Below are 20186 nucleotides of genomic sequence, written 5' to 3' on the forward strand. Positions count from 1 at the left end.
TGTGGAACCATCCAGCACAACACCATCATGCTGCCTATCTCATGTAGGGTGGTCTGTTTATGGGATGCAGACTAGAAGAACTAAACTGGTAGACATTTAAAAAAAACAAAGCGTTCCCATCGTCAGATGTGTTTAAAAGAGATAGAAAAAAAACTTCTGGAAGAGTTAAGAAATCCTTTTACAAAGGGAAGTAAAAAAGTGTAAACAAGCTGATCTTACCTTTGGAAGAATCTTTAACTACAATGTCAGAGATTTCAAAGAGTTTCAAAGGCAAAGGCATCTTCCTGTTAGCAGCAATGGTCTTTAGGAGGCCAGGCAGGAGGCTGGTGCGTGCCACCTGCAGGTCACATATGAAATTGTACATTTGAAACAACCCGTTGAGATGGTTTTCCAGTTTTACTTATTTGGAACAAGAGTTTTAAAAATAAATGAAATACCAGAGTAATTTCAGCTGTCTGTGTTTTTAACTTTAGAATGATTAAATCTGAAAATGTAGATACATTATGCATCTATGGCGCACTGCCAAGACTCTCAAAAGTGCCTTATGAATACGCAGAAGTGGGGAAAATAAGGCACAGAATGGGTAAATAGCTTATCTGATTTTGTACTAATATCCAAAGAGCAAGAAACAAAGCCTAGTTTTTCCAATTCTGGGTCCTCTGCTCTTAGTACTAGATAACATGCTTCCTAGTACAGAGACTACCAATTTCTCTGAGAAACTAAAATATACATTTCTTATCCAAAGGGACATGAATCATCAATTTCCTTTTCACAGCACAGCCATCACTCCACACAGACCCAGTGAATTTCTAACCAACAGAAGACGGGGTGTTATCTTATCTATATTACTTCTTATTTTGTCAGAAGTGTGGGCTCAAGGGGTTCTTGTTCCAGAGTAGAACCTCCCTGATGGCAGGAATTAACCAGTTCTTTTGCTACAGAAGTAGTGGATACTCAGTAGCCAAATGAAGGTTTTCACCTGCAAGGTAGCTGAAAACCAATGTTAAAAAATATCAAGACTATAATTTTTTGTCCAAAGTAATGATAAGTGGTATAAAAGCAAAAGCAAAGAGGCTAGGTAAGGCAGCAGCCAAATGCACAGAGAAATAAAAATGTGTGTGAAGTTTAGGTTTAGGGTAGAGGGGGAATAAAAATAAAATCAGGTATTTTCTCTAAAGACACTCCCTGTTCATACAGGAAACAAATATTACAGGAGAAAAATAGTCATTTGGGTGCTTTCTGGTGCCTGTCATCATCATAGTGGTACTTAAGTTCCATCACTATAATATTTTTAAGATTATGCTCAGATTGCAGTGATGGGCATCCTGCACTGCTTAACATGGATGCATGAGGAACCAGACACGTGTTAATTGTACTGGTGGCTTTTTTAGGGGAGGAGCCTCCTCCCTCCCACAATATCAACACATAGATTTGTGTTCTGCATTCAAATGCAACCTTAAACTCAAAAAGGGTCCCAACTTTTCAAGCTGGCTCAGTCCAATTTCATATAACTTAACATATGAGAACTCACAGTTATTGGCTCTACTTTATGACAGCAGATGCAAAGTTGTTATTATGTACCCAGCCACAGCTATTTATTATGCGTTGATTATTTAGTATTTGTAGCTAGTTTGCTGTTCTTCCATACCTGAATTTGGAGTCCCTCTTCCTTTCAGAATCGCATCAGTACTATTATATTTTCAGCTGAATTGTCAAAACAGAACAGAGACCACTACTGTTTACAACCATCTCAGTTTGGTAGATGAAGGTGGCCCAAATACAACCCTGTGAATGACTGTTTAATGCATGTGAATATCAACACACAAATTTGTGTGCACACGCCAAAAAATTTCACTCACAGAATAGCTGGGGTATTGGGGAGAAGCAAGGTACCATACTGAGACTTAGGAAGAAAGTGTCGGGGGGGGGGGGAAAAAAAAAAAAACAAAAACAAAAAAGAGTGTTTCAGAGAGAAAAAGAGAGAGAGAGAGAAAATCCCTAGAAGATTTAAAAAACAAGTCAAATTACAAATCATTAATAGACTAAGATAAGGCTTTATTTATTTATTTAACCTTTTGTAATAATGATGTACTTTTCCATTACCTAGCTTGGACAATGAAAATAAATTAATCATTTATGCTGTTGTTTAGAGGTCCCATAATTTCTAGCCAGCATCACTGTCACTCAAGGGGGTGTTTGCTTTTAAAAAAAACCCCAAAACTTTTCCAGTGGAATACCTAAAACACAGAAACACCGAAGCTTAGATTTAAGTTTAAAGGAAGCTTATAAGAATTACAACTGACACTGAACTATGGTACTTTACCTGAAATTCTGCTGTTTTGGGATTAGCTATGTGCACTGCTTTTGTTGCAGAGATATCCATACCAAGTTTATCAGCAATGTCTTCTTGGGAGCACTAAGGGGATGAGGGGGAAAAACAGAAGCATCAAATAGTTAAAATATGCAGTGAAGCAATGATGAAATTTGTTATCAAGAATAAACAAAGATCAGTAATAGCTCTGGAGCTCAATAACATGGCTCAGCTACTTGTGAAAATAAATGACAGAGTAAAGATTATCATCTCATCTTTAAACCTAGGTGGACAGATTTATTTCTGAGGGTGGTAAGTAATCCCAGTATAAGTAATGGTACATTGAGACTGCTCACAGAGAAGGCAAAGTTCACTGTGATTGTCTGCATGGTAACATTCTTTTGGGCCTAAATAAGGGTTACACAGTTTAGATCTCAACAAGCAAGGATCCATACGTGCTCAGGGTTTGTTTTTTTTTAATAGCTGATTACCAAAATAGAGCGCATGACCTATTAAGTTCACATGCCATCTGTGCACAAGGTAACAGACTACAGTTAAGACCTACAGCAGGATTTCCAGCATGTATAGCTTTATTAATGCAACAAGAAACTGACAGCAGAGAAAGCACGCAATTGAGGATTTGCTTGTATCCCACAGCCCTCCAGAACTGTTCCCTTTGTGTTAACAACATTCTGAAAGGAGAGTTGATCTACCAAATGCAAGTAAAATGACCAGATACCATCTGAAAAGTGAGGTTTTGAATGCAAAACACTTAGCAGGGAACAACTGTATTCAAGCATTTTCAGATGTGAAGCTAAACTTGGTATCTAACTATGATGCAACTGAATACGTTAGCTAAATCAGAGATCCTTGTACAGAAAAATGATATTCTGTAGAGATGATAATCTTGGGTTCAAACCAAAGAATGGATTGGATGTGAGAATGGATAATGGACAGTTTTCATCCAAAACATAACACAGGACTTCAGAATACCGAGGTAGCAGTAATACTGAAATTATAGGCATGTTTCACATCTGTGTTTTATAACCTGGCAGTGACATGCCACAGCTGAGATGCCATAATGACACAGCAGAAGTACAAATGTCAACATGCACAACATGATATATGTGCCTAAATGTGATCTGAATAAGTTCTGTACCCCTGTGAACAGTCCATACTATTGTAGTTATTAAACAGTCTTGCATTTCTTTAAAGGTCATATTGCTGGGGTGTAACACATTCAGCATTTTAAAATATTCCAAACACTGAAAAAATATTGTAAAAGCTTTGAATACAGTCTCTAGATATATACCGTGTGCTGCCTTTAACATTATACTGTCACAAAGAGTCCTGTATCTTTTGGCCCATGCTGTTTTGTGTAAAGCCACTGTTAGCCATTATCCTTGACAACCCAGTGAAATTATGGACTACTTAGATGTGTCCCACAGTGAAAGAATTGATTTAGCATCTGAACATCCCCTACTCCCAAAAATCTGGGGGCAAAGACATTTTGAATCCAATTTTACTATTTTAGATTATCTACTGGAAACATGTTCCCAAGAGTAACATTTTTCAAGAGCAACTAACTGTTTCTGAAGCATAATCCTACCAAAAGTCAATGTCCTCAGTCATTCAAATTCTTTTAAAAATGTTATCCAAATATTAGTCATGAATCAGATAAAAGACACTGTAAAAAGACTGAGTACACCTTCAGGTAAATAAATTTTAAGGCAAACTACTCTGTTCTGAAACAAGAACAAGACAGTTCAATGGGAAAATGTATCTTCCAGCCCCAGGTAGAGATTTAACTACTGAACAGCTCTATGAATTTTTGAAAATCCTTTCTACAGCTAGATCTGTTCAAACCTACAGGCAGGGTCTGGTATCAGCTCTGTGCCTGGGGGCCTGCCTTAGTATTCACCTTGACTACTTTTACCCTAAAGAGCCCCATACTAAAACCTGCTATTAAATCTCTGCTAAAGAGTTGCTCTGCAAGGAAAATATCAGATTTGCTTAACTAAATATGGTCACTTATATTTAATATTAAAAAGAAAAACAGTTACTAGCCTGTACAATCCACTAATTGTCTGCACAATTCCAGTTTTCAAAACTACACTGGCTGCTGCTATGGCCATTACTTCAGTAAGCAGCACATGCTCCTACAGAGAACCAATTCCTGACAAGGGCCTATGGATAGGGACCACCAATATTGTGATTTTTCAGATTTTGCAAAATCAGGCAATGCCCACAAAATCCAGGAGGTAAGGGTAGATGAGGGACTTCCTGAAAAGAAAATGCTGGCTTCCCAGAGGATGCAACTGGTCTTCAGGGTGCTGCAGCAGCCCACTGGGGTGGGAAAGGGGGGTCTACCAGTTCAGAGGGCTATCAGCACCCCCACTCTGATTGGCTGCGAGGGCCAATTGGTCCTCGCAGGTGAAGGGTGCCTCCAATTGGTGAAGGGTAGGGCCACATGACAGGCCAATCAGCAGCAAGGGGCAGGGCCATCAGGGCCTCTCGCCCAGCAGCGTGTGGGGCTCTGCTGCACTCAGCCCTTGAAATGACTGCCAAGCTCTGTGTTCTGCCTGCAAAGTTGGGGGGCAGCTGCCCCAAATTTGGTAGGTCCCTACCTGTGGACACTACAGCATCGTATTTTATTAATAACTATAGTGGTTTGCATCTGTGAAGAGCTACAGTGAGACTTAAGTGGACATGAAAGTACAATTAACATACATTTCATGCTGTTTCAAGATTTATTAGAAACATTCTTTTGCTGAGTCTTGCTTATCACCTTTACAACTAATGCAAGTACTTGGGGGCAAGTTACAGCACCCAAGAATAGATTCAGCATGGAAAGGCTGTCACCTCTGAACAACAATGGTGCCTACTGGGTATCATAAAAAATTATGTTTTGTTTTTCAGACTATTAAACATACCCAAGGACACATCTGGTGTGTTAATAATCCTGGCAGCCTTCAGAAACAGACTTGCTGTCTTCTAACTTAGTACTATCAATGTCAAATGAAATTAAAAACAGTATTCCAGCATCCATTTTCACTTCAGTACTTAAAACTAAATGTCAAATTAACAATTAGCTATTCAGTTCATCCAACAGCATGATCTCACACAAAACTATATTGTAATACCAAAACTTTAGCAAAAAAGGGACCTGACAAAATAATGTTGTATAACATTGCTACATTTACACAGTTCAGAACTATGAGACTACTGTCTGCAGATTTGGTTCTATTAATGTTTCGATATACAATTAAAAACAAGCAAACAAAAAAAGTCAGTTAATATAATGTACCAGGGCAAAAGTGAGTGCTTCAGTAAATCCAGCAGCTGCCAAGTCTTGTCTCAGAAGTTCCGTGAGCTTATTGAGAGGAAACTAAAAACAAAACAAAAAACAATTTTCATTTCTCTTCTGAAATGTTTTTAAGCTTTTCCTGGGAGATTCTGCCTGTTCCATTAAAGTAGATGTTGCTAGGGAGGTAACTAGGCTTGCATGCTTAAAAAATAGTTTTAAAAAACCCCATCAACCAGCTGCCTCAGAGCTTGATTGAGGAAATGAAACTCCCAATTGGAGATTCAATACTGGCTCCATGCTTAACCCCTGTCTTTTTTCAAGCACCAGCAACCACTGGTCTTGGACTTACTCAAATCAGTCAGGCATCTGTTTTGTATCCTATCCATGGTAAATGCCTCTCAAGGCAGAGCATGTCAAAATATTGCTTAATTCTTAGGTTCTGTTTTTTCCAAAGCCCTTCTGGCATACACTTCTCATTTACTGACAATAGAGTGTTTATTTAAAGGAGCAATCTTACTTGATTAGCTATGGTGTACGTTTTCGGGATAGTCATCTGAATGTTGTTATAACCATAAGCTATTGCTGCATCTTCTATGATATCACATGCATGGATAATGTCTGCTCTTGTAGGAGGGATTTCAATCTCTATATTGTTCCCATTCCCTGTAACACGCGACTTCAAACACATCCTGGTCAACAGCTTTGCAAGGTTTGATGGAGTTTCACTAAAACAAGACAACAGAATAGTGTTTTGAGCTTATTTTACATCTTATTTTGCAATAGGATTCCACCTTTTTTGTACAGTCTCTTCCATCAGAAAGAATACAGTAGCACTTTATGGACTATGAGAGTATTTGCCTTCCATCAGTATTCCTCTGGGGTGAACCATGACAGCCATCCTCTTTCAGCATCACTACAAAATAATTAGAGGGAAACTAAAGAATTATTCACTTAGCTGAAATTACAGGGGAAATCTTTAGGTAGTCAATCTAATTACCCAGGTTAACATTCCAGTTTTCAATACATTCTTAAAAAAAAAAAAGCTGGGGAGGGGAAAAAAAAATAAAAATCAACTGAACTCAGCGAAGCTAGTCTGAAAGCAGCATAGTAATTGTGCTTCCTCAGAGCTCATGACTTCCCATCAAATATTATCTAGGTGAGTATTTGCAAATCATACCTGATTCCTATTTTCTTGTTGATTAAATCTGGTTTCACCTTTTCTTTTCGGTAAGCCAATTCCTAGAAAAAGAAGAAAAAGAAAACTTTAGACAATATATCAGAAACTTTTCATTTCTGCCTACTAGAATCTAGTATTAACATCTTTCTAATCCAACTTCTAATTAGGACACCAAACTGATCAGAGAAAAGAAATCTGTAATACAGGGTTAGATTTACTATTTTAAGGTAGCCACAATAATCTTTATGTAACAGGACTCACCTTTATCCTACTATACAATCAGAAATAAGAGCTATCTATGCCCTTCTCACTCTTACCAAATTCTCATGTACAGAAAATCACTCCCCCCACATCATGTCTGTAATACTTACTGGATAGATGCAGGTTTTTCCATAAGGATAAATTACTTCTGTGGCTTCCACACTGGTGGGGAAGAGAAAATCAAGTGTTTAAAGCATGTCACATGACCAAGAAATAATATCACATTTATAAACAGGGTCAATACTACTCACCTGAATTGCTTCTCACAATATTCACTAAACATTGTTACTAGGATATCAAGGACAATTTTTGCCTACCCAAAAAATAGAAAGAGAAAAGTGAGCACATTTAAATATAAATGCCAGCTCCCACAGATTTTAAATATATGTGAAGAGCAGCAAAGAAAATATTTAACCTCAATCAGTGATAATGCTACTTCGATTATTCCTTTAACAACCCCTGCCCCCCAGCCCAAGGAATCCAAGAATAAAAAGGTCTTTAAAACAGACAAACCACATTCAACTAAAAAAACCCAAGAAACTCTTTTGCTTCTGCAACAAAGACGTTTGTGTAAAAACTGTAGCTTTCAATGGCCTGGGAGGAGATGGAGTTTTTTCCTAAACAGATCACCTAGATATTCTACCAAATGGAACTGGGTCCTGTAACGCCTTTAAGTGAGTCAAAATTTAAAAGTGCCGTTTAAGTAAGTTAGAATGTGTGTGCTCTGGGACCGGAAAAATCTCTATAAAAACACATGCTAAGATCAGCCTAATGATAAAATCATATTTTTGTGGGTGATAATTTTAAGGTGACAGGGTCACAGATAATGCTTATAAAATACAAATCAGTATCAGAGGTACAAAGAAAATTAGCCTCAGTCTAGATATTTTTATTTTCTAAGTGCTGAACAAGCATCATTTTTGTGATAAATCTTATAGATAAAAAACAAAATAAATGTATTTATCAGCTACCTAAAAGCATTCCCCCCAATATTTTAATCTGCATTTTTACATGGAGACATATTTAGAATTTTTCTCTTTGTGACAATACTTCTACGGAAATGCAAACATGAGCACTGGAAAACTTCATGCTTACCTGCCTAATTGAAATTTCACTTAGAAAATTTGTGTGGCGACAAGTGGCTTTCTGAGGGCACAATACTGCAGGTGTATTTATGCTTGAAAACTTGCCCTCTAGTGCAAACCAACACTTTCCCTAAGCAAGATGTGGTAAAATTAATCCAAAGAAATTGTGTGCCCCATTTTACAGTTAAATATGAGGATGGTATGCTTTACCAAAACAAATAATCTTAATACATGTTACATTTTTAGAGCTCTTTACCTTTAGAAAAATATTTTTAAAAATATTTTTAGTATTTTATCTGAATTATTTTCTCGTTCAAACTGAACATTCAATATCAAGACAGGGCCAAAAGTATCTCCTCCTAAAAAAATAAAACTAGAAATATTTGGGAAATTCTAAGGGGGTTATAAAAAATAAGCCTGAAAAATAAAAAAAACTGTTTTAGCATAAAATGCTGATCTTGTTGGTATGGCAATGACCATATTACTTAGAAAGCCAACTACATAAATAGCATATAGAATAAAACAAAACTTCATTTACCTTTGTAATATCAGTGGCTGTGCATTCAATAAATACATTTCTGGTATTTAGGTTTATTTTTGAGTGGTCTCCTATAATAAATAGGAATAAAAAATGTGTTGAAAATGCTCACTCAACTCTTGGAATGATTGAGAACAGATCCTATTCATGGTCCAACATTTATGTACCATTATCTCCCACAGTCCAAACGTTAATTTTTGCCGCTGTTTCAACCGCTCTAAATTTTAAATTAGACTCTCCACTTGTAAATTTATGGCATGACTCTTGCACAGGAGACCAGGCTTTTGAGTGAACCCATCTTTGGGAGGGTGCACAGGTCTGCAAGTGTTATCAGCCTCAAGTTGAGACAGGCAAAAGAACCAAACAATGCCCATCTGCTGGTTACAAAGCCGTACTGCAGTCACAGGGAGTGCGCTTTTTTTTTTTTCCTCCAGCAAGTGCCAAGGTAGTAATTGTGACTGATCGAGTTTGGGAGATTAGGGAAGAGACTTTTTTTTTTTTAAATCCTTCAATTCTTTTAATCAAGGAGAAGCATTCCAGCTGAGGCCTAGTAGGCAGCATAGTTGGATGCAGAGGGTCTTCCTATCTTTTAATGGGAATAGCAAAAAACCCAACATTTAACTGCAGACTTGAGTCAATAACACCCTAATCACTGTCTAGACTAGGTGTCAGCAATCCCTGGCACATGTGACAGAGCACAGCACATGAAGACATTCTGTCTGGCATATACACCCTGCGATGGGAGGCACAGGAGTTGCGAAGGGCCCAATCCTTGTTGTGGCAGCACGGTCCTAGCCCCTTTCTCGCTGTCTGCCCCAACGTGTGTGCACCTGCTGCCACCAACAAGCCAGGATGGGGCTCTGCGGACCTCAGTGCAGCTGCTTGCAACCTTGCTACCACAAGCAGCCCAGGCTCCGTGGTCGGCGGCAGGGCTCAGACTGGGTGCAGCAGTCAACTGGGAGGCTGAAAGCAGCTGTACCAGGGTCCACAGAGCCCCAGCTCGGCTTGTTGCCAGTGGTAAGTGCATGTGTGTCTCAGGGCAGATGGTGGGGAAGGGGTCGAGGCTGAGCTGCCACAACAAGAATTGGGCCCCTCGCTGTTTCCCTGCCATCCACCCCTTGCATGCCAACATCTTATAAGTCAAGGTTGTGGAGGGGGTGTTTGCACTGTTCCCAAAAATGCTGCTGACCCCTGGTCTTGAATGCTCCTCAAACAGACTTATTAGGAAACTTCAGTGACTACTCTCTCCACCTCAAACTGCCTTGTGGATGGAGAAGGAGAAGCCCAGAGACAGGGGTACAAACATAGACGTAGGTGACTCTGGTTCAATTCTTAGCTTCATTAAAGACATCCTGTATGACCCTGGACAGGTCACCAAATTGCTCTGGGCCCCAGGTCCCCATCTGTAATGTAAACGTCTCTCCTTCTCATCTGGCAGGAGAGAAGATACCATATTTACCCAAATCCAAGATGACCCTGAATTCAAGACACACACACCCTGCAATAATTACATTCTATACAAGGAAAAAATGATCAATTTGTTATAATTTTCCATGTATGGAATCTAATTAGGAGGGTCATCTTCAAGTCATTCCCATTACTTCAGCGAGAAAAACAGTGGTAGGAGGTCAGGCGATGGAAGAGGCAGTGGGGGACAACCAGTAGGAGGGCAGGCTATCCCTACCCTTCCCTCCCCCCACTCCAATTATCTCCTTTTATGCCTGTCCACCCACCACAGCCTCAGCCCCCACCCCCTTCACCCATCTTCCCCCCCACACCCTCCAAGACCCTCTGTTCCCTACCACCTCTTAGCCTTGCTCCAGTACCAGCAAGCTCTGTTCCTGTTGCAACATACAGCACAGCTCCAGCCTGGCCCCATAGCAGTGGTGTGTAGCTAGCACTGCTGCTATAGGGCTGAGCTGAGTGCTAAACAGAGTGGAGTATTTACCCGTCTTACCTAACACTCCTGTATATATAATCATCCCCTATTCTGCTTGCAATCTACTATAAATCTTTTGTCCTTTCTCTGATGCCTAATCAATCATTTCCCAATTTGTTTTTGTGCAGTTGATTATCCCTAAGTGCAGTACTTGGCACGTGGTCATTGTTGAACTTAATTCCACTTATTTCAGACTATTTCTCCAATTTGTCAAGATCAGTTTGCATTTGAATCCTGTCTTCCAAGCTACCTGCAACCCCTGCTTAGTGTTGACTGCAATTTTAATAAGCATACACTCTGTTCCATCCTCCAAGCCATTACTGAAACCACTGAATTGCATCAGACTGAGGACAGACCACTGGAATTCCACTTAACATCCTTCCAGTGCAACAGCAAGCCACTGATAACTATCTCTGAGTTTGGCTTTCCAATCAGTTACACACTTCAATTACAGAAGCTTCTTCTAAATCGGTGGTTCTCAGCCTGTTAGATAAGATACCCCTCTATAACATTTCTGAATTTAGAGGAACCACACTAAAAAAGAAAAATAATTTATTTATTACAATGCTTTAAAAAACCCAACAACAACATGACTGGAAACATGTTTTTTCAGCTAGAAAAACACTGAATGAAGAATCATAATATAATAATCAATGCAACACTTGAGTCTGGTGGTACCCCATTGAGAATTACTGCTCTGGAAAGATACTATTATGGCTCCTGTCAATGTGAGGTCTAAACAGCCCAAATCCTTAATGTATTTATCCCTGGAACTGAATTGTAGTATTATGAGGCATAGAGACTAAGGATCAGATTCCAATTCATTCAAATGGTGTCTAAATGGCACTAAGGAGTTTGAGTCTAGAAATTTGATTTTTTTAAAATTCAAAATGAGATTACTTCTAGGAACAAGAACTTTGGGCAAGACCTCACATACTGCAAGATTCATAATAAAGCCACAAGCTTCCCTAGCTTGGTGGGAACTTTCAACATATTGCCCAATGAGGGAGGAGAGGGAGAGTAGGGAGAAAAATAAAAGTGATGGGGCAGCCCTGAAAAAAAAACAGGGACAGGGGTGGTTTCCCCTGCACAAAGGAGATGCCACTGCAGGGCAGATAAGTCCCTGCTGTGGGAAGTTTTTGGCAACATGATGCAGCTCCACACTATGCAGGATAGCCCAGTACCAAGCCCACAAATGGGTTTCCTTTTTAATAAAGTACTATCACTATCATGTAGTATGAGCAATGATTGGGGGACAGTGCATTTGATACTGAAGCCCTGAAAGCTCCAGAAAACTACTGTCTCAAAGTTGCATGTGGTCACAAGGTGAACATGTTGCAACTATGAAAAAATAAAATGGAGAAAAAATCCGCAGAACTAGGTATCTTGTGTTCCCTTCCCCGGTTTGCCTCAGTCATGTCCCTCTGTACACTGAATACATGTTACTCTGGAAGAGTTCAAGGAAATATAACCTCTAGTTGCAGTGTTCTTGGGATACTCCAAAATGGCCTTTCAGATGTTCACATTTCAAGAATTGTAAAAAATATTAATTTAAATCTGGAAGCTTCTGTCAAATACCCTATTTAAAAAAAATATATATCCAAGTAAAATATTTTGCTCAGTCTTTTGACTAGTTAAGACATGAGCAGCACGGCATATTTACAACTAGAATAATCTGAAGCTGAAACAAAGCTAACCAAGACTAGCCATAGACTGTGGCTGACATCACCTTCCAGTTAGAAACAGTTGTCACATGTTGGGGCACATAAGAAAAACATGCACTGCTTGTTAAGGTCCAGGTCAGATGTTTATTATTTCTGAGGATGACAGACAAGTACCCAATGTGGGAATGCCACTGTCAATCATATCAGTCATCACAAGCAGAACAGAGTGGTATTCCAATTGCTGGCTTAGCCAAACTTTTTATTGCAGCTATACTGCAACCGCTTTATTGAAGGAAATATTCTCACCATGTTATTGATGAGGTTCAATAGTCATGAGGAATGTTCTCAAAAAAAATCATTCATTAATTCCCTTTATATTCAGAAGTAATTCATGGCTAGAAGTTCCAACAAATATTCTAGGGTTAGTTTTTTTTGTTGTTGCATCAAACACTTCCTGGAGTCGTATTTTGTATAATAGCAAATGGGCTCACTGATCGATTTATACTGCTGATAACTATGATGGATTTGTGTCTCAATAAACAAAACAGCATTTGCTATTATTTGAAACACGTGAAATAGAGATTCAAATGGTTACTGATTTACCATGAACTACATTCCTATTCAGCCAAATGTCTGATGAAACGTGTGCCTGGTTCAACATAAAGAAATGAAATGCCTTATCTAAGAACTATTCCTATCACAGAACTTTCAGGAGCACCTGTCACAGATGACAGGTATTTAGATTTCTTTGGCAAGAAACTACGTGCATGGAATTTGTGCTAGGTATCCCCAGCACTGTTGGTTTTGTAAAGCAGCATCCAGCAGCCCAAGAGAGCAAGAGGTTTTGCAGCACCGTGGTAGAATGAATGAAAGGAGAAGAGTAAATTAAATAATAGTACCATTTTAAGAAAAATATACATACAGTTGTGAAGTATTTATGTTGGTTACCCCATCAGAAAAAAAACAGCAGCAGTGACAAAACAAAAAGCCATGTGTAATCTTACCATTGATGACTGGTGGCATGGAAAGAACAATGCCATTGCTGTCATAAATGACTGGATAAATTGGTTTGTTTTCAATTATATGTAAATACTGCTTAAGGTGGCTGTCAGTCTGGAGAAATAAACACAAATAGAACTTTACATTACTCAATCATTAACTCTCCTTCCATGATATAATCCTTTAGCTGTGACATTAACAGGAGTCATTGTTGGAGTGAAGGATTAGGACCCTAGGTACCTGCTATCCTAGGATTAGTTCTTACAGAAAGCAAGGAAGCCAAAAAGTCTTTTCCCCTCCTTCTCCTTTTTTACCTCCTCTTTCCTTTTTTTACCTCCTCTTCATATAAAAGATAAAACTAGTTTAAAGATATCAGTTAAATAAAAATGACAGTTAGCAGAATCACAGCCACATGAGCTCACCCAAACTAAATGTAGCAACTGCTCATCATACAGTAACTTACCATTTTAGTCCTTATCTGGGGTACTAAACATCCCATCCCTATTTCACAATAATTTCTGCCACTTTTAACATAAACATTATCTTTAGAAAGATTTAAAAACCTTCTGGGTTTATACTTAAAATTCTCATCACTATCTAATCCAGGGCATTTCACATTTTAAAATTTGCAGGATTTTTTACCTAAACATGATTTTTACCACGACAAACATCATATTCTAGTCTCTGTTTCATTCTGGCTTGGTATCTCCCTTAATGTTCTGTCATGAAAATGTACACAGAACTATTTAGAGTTTTCTTTATTGCTGTGAAAATGTCATGCGACTCAACAGAAATGATGGGAACATGAATATTAGAAAATTGACTGCTTAAAATGGTTAAAATAAACCTCATAAAGTGAGACAGGATGTAAATAAGCCTCATAAAGTGAGACAGGATCTCTTACTAAAATTCATTACCCCATGGCAAAGAAACTTTTAACTGGGAAGGGAAACCAAGAACATCATCTTATTTAATTCGAGTATGTTACACTTCTACCCTTTCCTGGAAGAGTTGGACAAATTATTCAAGAGTGTCTGCTAATGCCTAATCAAAGTAAAAGCTGCATTTGCTTTAGTTGTGCTTTCATCCCTGGTGTATTCAGTTTCCTGCCAGTATGCTCAAACATTAAGGAAAATTTCATGGAAAGCAAATTTTGGGTTTATTTAACAAAGTATTTACATAATAGGCCTGAGTAACGACTGCATTCATCTTCAGGATATCATGTGGCTTACACGAGCAACAAAAATTAAATACCACCATGAACTGCTCAAGAATAATATAAAGGCCAAGGGTGGAATCCTGGCTCCACTGAAGTCAGTGACAGAACTCCCACTGATTTCAATGGGGGCAAAATTTACCCTAATAGTACAGCAATTGGGTGAAAAATTTCAGATAGATTTGACACACACACAAATAGTGCAAGAGAAAAGGAGAGAATTAAATTAATTAACTATTTTTCACAGAATTAAGTTTCACAGTTGTATGCAAACATACTGTTTTGGCTTTTTCTTTTAAAACAGTCCAGTCCAGATGTGTTACTGTGTGGTAGGAATTAATTACACTAAATGAAAAAATACGCAGAAACTGTAACAGAAATACAACTACAACCAGATTTAAAGCCAATTTCATCAAAACAAGAGGTAGATATTTTGTTCACTAGAACAGCCCTGACTGAACCTACGTAAGAATTTAAAGATTATTGTGAAAACTGTTTTTCTGGGACAATTTAAGAGTTACCAAAAGAGTACAGCTGAATATAAATCTCCAAACAAAATATGACATATTTCATGTTACGATCTCCATGGAAAAAGTAACTGGGTATGGAAACTTTGAGTTACAATATTATTCCAAGCATAGCTCTATGCACATTATACTAAGATGTCTGGTGCTCATGAGACTGAATTTGGGATCTAAGTCCCAGCCTGAGAGAAGAGATTACCACATTACAAAAAATTCCAGCTTTTACTTGCACATTTCCTGGCTGTTGCTGCAAAGGATCTTGTCTCCTCTATCAAGGTTAAGTCTGGTAATGCCCCCTAGAAATTTAGTTTTCAGCACCAAGTATGAAAAGTTTGGAAAGGACACCTACCCTATACAGATCAAGAATTTCAGAAGCTGTATACTCCTTGGACTGATTCAGAGGTTTAAATTTAATTTCTGAAGGAGGTCTAGCTGTGTAAGTAAATGGACCAGAGATTGTGTCCAAGTCATGGGTACCAATTGCTACCAGTGCTCTCTTCCTGCAAAGGAAACAAAGAAAAATAATGATCTTATACAACATGCTTCTTTCACTCTAGCTATATAAGTTATTTGTTCATAGTAAAATGTATGGAGAAATGATAGCTTCAGGCAAGGTAAACAAAAAAATGTCAAAAGCACTGCCTAAAAATGTTTTCCTGAGTATAAACATAATATCACTTTGGAAAAGAGAACTGCAGTTTACCATGTAATTAAAATCAGTTTAATATTTCAAAATTTTAAAAAAATTATTATATATCAAGCCAAGTAGTGACCTATTAGCTTTATTCTAGTTAGGTTTAAAGCTAACCTGCAAATATTCTGGTGCAGTTTTTCTTGGAGGTCAATGAAACTGTCATAGCGATCCTTGGTAAAAGTGATATTACGGAGGACTGCAGCTACAGCATGAGGACGGACTTGGGAAGTCTGCAGTTCATAAGAGCAGTACAATTATTAGTGATAAATATTCCATCTATACAGAATATATAAAATTAACATACTGGAAACAGTGTTCACCTGCCATTTTTTTTTTTTTTTAGAAGTTCTTCACAAATCCTCGCTTAGAGCTAATAACCAATGAAAAATACATTAAAATGTCCATATTCCTCCTCCCCCCCCAACAACAAACAGCCATCAGCATCAGGTCTGCAACAACAGCTGTTCTTAGAGTAAAAAAGATTCCAAAAGATCCTCGCAAACGTAAAAAACTTAATACTTCACTACATTTGTTCTACACTGACTTGCCATCTTTCCACATCAGATTTAAGAGAAAGAATAGTTGCAAAGAAATCACAATCCCTCAAAATGCTCACTCTGCTATTGCAATGATCCTACATATCAGCTTTCTGGCCCTAGCATTTTTACAATACAAAAAAAAAAAAAAAAAAAAAAATCAGTAACGACTACCTTCACAATATTGACCTAAGTTCAGAAGTAGTTTTACCTCTTCAGTGATGAGCAGCCTCTGAATTTCACCATTAGGTGGTATGACTTTTTTGTATCTAGGGGCCTTTATCCTAAAATAAAATGGGAAATTAAGTTTACAAATGAGATTTTTACTCTTTAAATGGGGGAAATATTGGAACCATATTAATGTTATTTCTGGAAAAAAATGCTTTAGTGATTTTAGTGGCGTTCAAAATTACACATTTACTGACAATGTAAATCCAAAGTTTTCTACTAACTTGTTACCAATATAAATACAGCTTCCTATAAAATATCTTAGTGCTTAAAAGAGGTAACTTGCCTTTCATAATAAACTTGCAAAATCAAGGTTATATATATATTAAGGACATGCCTGTAAAGAACCAACTCTGAGTACCCTCTAACCTAGTGGTTCTCAGCCTTTTTAGAGTCAGAACATCCCTCCATCGCTTTTTTGAATGTGGCAGCTTCCTTGTTTGGGAACTACTGTTGGTGCTGACTCAACTTACCCCATTGTTCCTCAAGAGGGTTGTGCTGCCTCCAGGTAAAAGTGCCCTGAGGGCTTGCTTGCATAGTGAGCCTGGGAAGGAAAGGAAGGGCTATACCACATGCATGGACTCCTCCTGCATTAGGGCTGTACTTAGCCTAAAGAAAGCAGGAGCCCTTCCCATCCTATGCTCCTCTTGGAAACAGAGATGCTCAGGTGGATTTGTCCCGTGCACCTAATGCAGGAGGAGTGCATATAGGACATTTTTACCAGGCTGCCGCCACAATGACATCACCTGTGTCACAGCACTCCCGAGGGGGTACTGCAGCTCCCCAGTTGAGAATCACTGCTCTACTCCCACTAGCTTCAGTGAGAGAGAAAATTATTTGGCATCTTGCAAACTATTACAGATATGGCTAACTAGATCATTAATAAATGTTAACACTAGTAACTACTTGCATGCACTAATAAGGAAGAATGTGGTATTTTACTATTAACAATCCTAAAGATCCCATTAAAGAAATCAGGAGAACAAGGCAAGTAATCACAATCATCTCTCTCAGCTTCAGCATGTCACACACAACTGTCTTCTACTCCATTTAAAATTGCAGCTAAGAGCTTCTCCAGGCAAGTTTTTCTGGATTGCAGATATGTTTTGTTACAGATAACTTTTACATCAGAAATCTCTCAAAGGCCAAGAAAATAAACAATTTCTTAATCAGCTGCTTAAATTAAAAAAAACTCCTTAAGTTACAGTTAAAAAAAAAGCTAAGAAGACTATATTACCTCTCTTTAAAGACCTGAAGCCCTCGGACCAATCCTTCCAGACAAAGAAGGTCATATCGGTTAGCAGGAACATCAATTTTGTAAAGAATTACATCTGATGCACCTTCTGCCTTTCCACCACCTTGTTCTTTGCTTATTATGTCTTTTTCAGAAGTCTAAAATTAAAGAAAATCTATGTTGTTAATAATAGAATAAATGATCAGTAAAAACAATTTGAGTTTAGCATAATTTAATATAGAGAAATTAAAAAAAAAATAAAGAAAGTAGATGCTAGTATTTCTTTTAAAAAATGCAGGTTAAAAGGCAGGATGCGGGTTCACCAGTTAATGAATACTTGACATACAAGAAACTTTTAAATAAAGATCCCCTTAAGTTTCAGAAACTGTAATGTAATTATCCAAAGGAATCATCAGCCATCAGAAACTAACTCCTAAGGCAAAAACTAACACGTGTGTATCCCAATACCAAACAGGACGTAATTACTTTTTACTCCTGGCTGTAGATCAGTAAAACTATTAGTAATACCATACATTTATTCTGTAATAAAGCATTAAAAAACAGCTTTAATATGTAAAAGTAGGTGACTAAAAAAAATAAAACTTTTTAAGACAAATCAGAAATTAAAATTGCCAAAGCAGTGCCAGACGCCTTGCAAGAAGGCAGGTATCAATACTAGCAAAGTCTTGTACAGTATCAGAACCCACATTAATACTGTTCAGACAAATTTACTTCAACTTAAAAAAAATCCACAGAATGCCAAAACAGGTCGTTTCTGTGGAAGTCGTACAACCCTGCATAAAAATAAAGCCAAACTAGAGCTTACAGAGTACCTGCAAAGTAGTGATTGTAGTTAGGGTCCTGACTTTGGAAGTTCATGGCCACTACACCAAAAGAGAACAATAATGTAGATGGCACCGTTATACTATTTAAAGAGAAGACTCTTGCACTATTTAAATGAGGCTAGTCTAAACTGCTGCAGACTGGTCAAAAGTGGCTTTCCCTCTCTTCTACAGAGAAGAGTTCAGTAAAAATGGCAAGAACCACAGCGATATAGACAGATGTAAAATGACAAAAACAAAAACGCTACGTACAATTTCATCAAGCTCCAGACCAAACTCAAAACAGAGTTCATCAAACTCTTCATCGGCTAGGAAGAGAGAAAAAAAAACACTCTGGTCAAATTTGATTTCTTTAAGCAGATTTCAACTTTCTAAAGACATTGTCTTCTTATCATCTTGATCAGAATATCAGGTGTTTTCCAGGGGAAACAAAATTAATCATCATTTTGAGAATGTTTTGTTTTTATTCCATTTTATTTTAGTAACAATTTCCGCTCTATGTTTTGTACTTACATTTTTTAATGCTCTTAAATTTGCAGCAAAGGGTTTAGAACCCAATATAACATTTATATTGAACAGCTGGTACCATTAGCTTTTAGGTGAGGGTTGTATAGTAACACTGAAAACAAACATGTTGTACCAGCAGCAAACAACAGACAACTCTGTAAAAGGCACTCCAATATAAGCACACTTTTCAGCAAATTAACTTAGTATAAACAGTTTGTAGGATGCACCTGATAACTTATGGGGGCCCCAGACTCCCAGAACTGCAGAGAACATGGGGCTGATACGAAGGACAACTTGGGTGAACTGCCTGACCTTCAAACTCTGCCCTCATCATTACTTTTCTGTTTCTGATCCCTACAACTATTACAACAGGGAAAATCACAGTGCAGAACTCGCCTGTGGACAACCAAGAAACAGCATAAATCACAGTGTTTGATTAAGTTTATACCTCGATTTCATTACACTTTTTTGGAATCAAACAGCATGCATGTGGATGTGGTTTGAAAATTTTGCCTGGCAAGGCAGCAGCTTCCTCAGGAAAATGCTATGAAGTTCTGAAAAATGGATGTCCACATAGCATGGGAAATGTCTGTATTATTTTTAAGAAAGACTATGCAAGACTTACATTACTTGTTTTTAATCATGAAGTACTTATCACCTGACCTCTAGAGCTTAACTTCCTTCAGAAACACTGGCTCAGTGTGGGGAATACTCAACCAATGTGTGCATCCCACCTGGGTGGGGTGGACAAGTGGACTATCAAGACCCGTTTGAATAAGTCAGCTGGGCAGTGTGATGGGCAGTAAGCCAGAGGCCAGACCGAGGGGGCTGGCTCCCACAAGTGGGTTGGTAATCGTCGCGGGGGGGGGGGCAAGGGGATGACTTGATGGGACTGATCGCAGGCACCTGACAGAGCCGCGGGCTATAAAGGAGGGGCTCCACAGACTGGCTGTGGCAGGATGCGGAGCAGGGCAGCGGGAGGGCACGGAGCGGTTCTCCGACCCGGAGAAGCAGGCACTGGAGGCGCGGCGCCCCGGACTCCTCCGAGGTCTCTGCCCCGCGCCGAGGAGCTGAGGGGCCGGCACGCAGCTGTGCTCACCGGGGCACAGCGCTGCGCCCACGGC

The 20186-nt window shown here is 38.5% G+C and overlaps 1 protein-coding gene across 1 annotated transcript in view; it reads right to left on the reverse strand.

Moving 5' to 3' along the window:
- FARSB (phenylalanyl-tRNA synthetase subunit beta) overlaps positions 1 to 19393 on the reverse strand; it is a 54817-nt gene extending 35424 nt beyond the window's left edge. The window contains exons 1-15 of the mRNA XM_006016539.2: positions 19375 to 19393; positions 18808 to 18863; positions 17717 to 17871; positions 16463 to 16535; positions 15830 to 15945; positions 15371 to 15521; positions 13287 to 13395; positions 8680 to 8750; positions 7308 to 7369; positions 7167 to 7218; positions 6796 to 6857; positions 6136 to 6343; positions 5619 to 5699; positions 2324 to 2416; positions 220 to 337 (exon numbers count right to left, since the gene is read on the reverse strand). Of these exons, the coding sequence (XP_006016601.1) occupies positions 220 to 337; positions 2324 to 2416; positions 5619 to 5699; positions 6136 to 6343; positions 6796 to 6857; positions 7167 to 7218; positions 7308 to 7369; positions 8680 to 8750; positions 13287 to 13395; positions 15371 to 15521; positions 15830 to 15945; positions 16463 to 16535; positions 17717 to 17871; positions 18808 to 18863; positions 19375 to 19393 (1426 nt within the window). The remainder of the gene's footprint in view (positions 1 to 219; positions 338 to 2323; positions 2417 to 5618; positions 5700 to 6135; positions 6344 to 6795; positions 6858 to 7166; positions 7219 to 7307; positions 7370 to 8679; positions 8751 to 13286; positions 13396 to 15370; positions 15522 to 15829; positions 15946 to 16462; positions 16536 to 17716; positions 17872 to 18807; positions 18864 to 19374) is intronic.
- Between the last annotated feature and the right edge of the window lie 793 nt (positions 19394 to 20186).

This window comes from Alligator sinensis, unplaced genomic scaffold, assembly GCF_000455745.1.
Source record: "Alligator sinensis unplaced genomic scaffold, ASM45574v1 scaffold187_1, whole genome shotgun sequence".
Lineage (NCBI taxonomy): Eukaryota > Metazoa > Chordata > Crocodylia > Alligatoridae > Alligator > Alligator sinensis.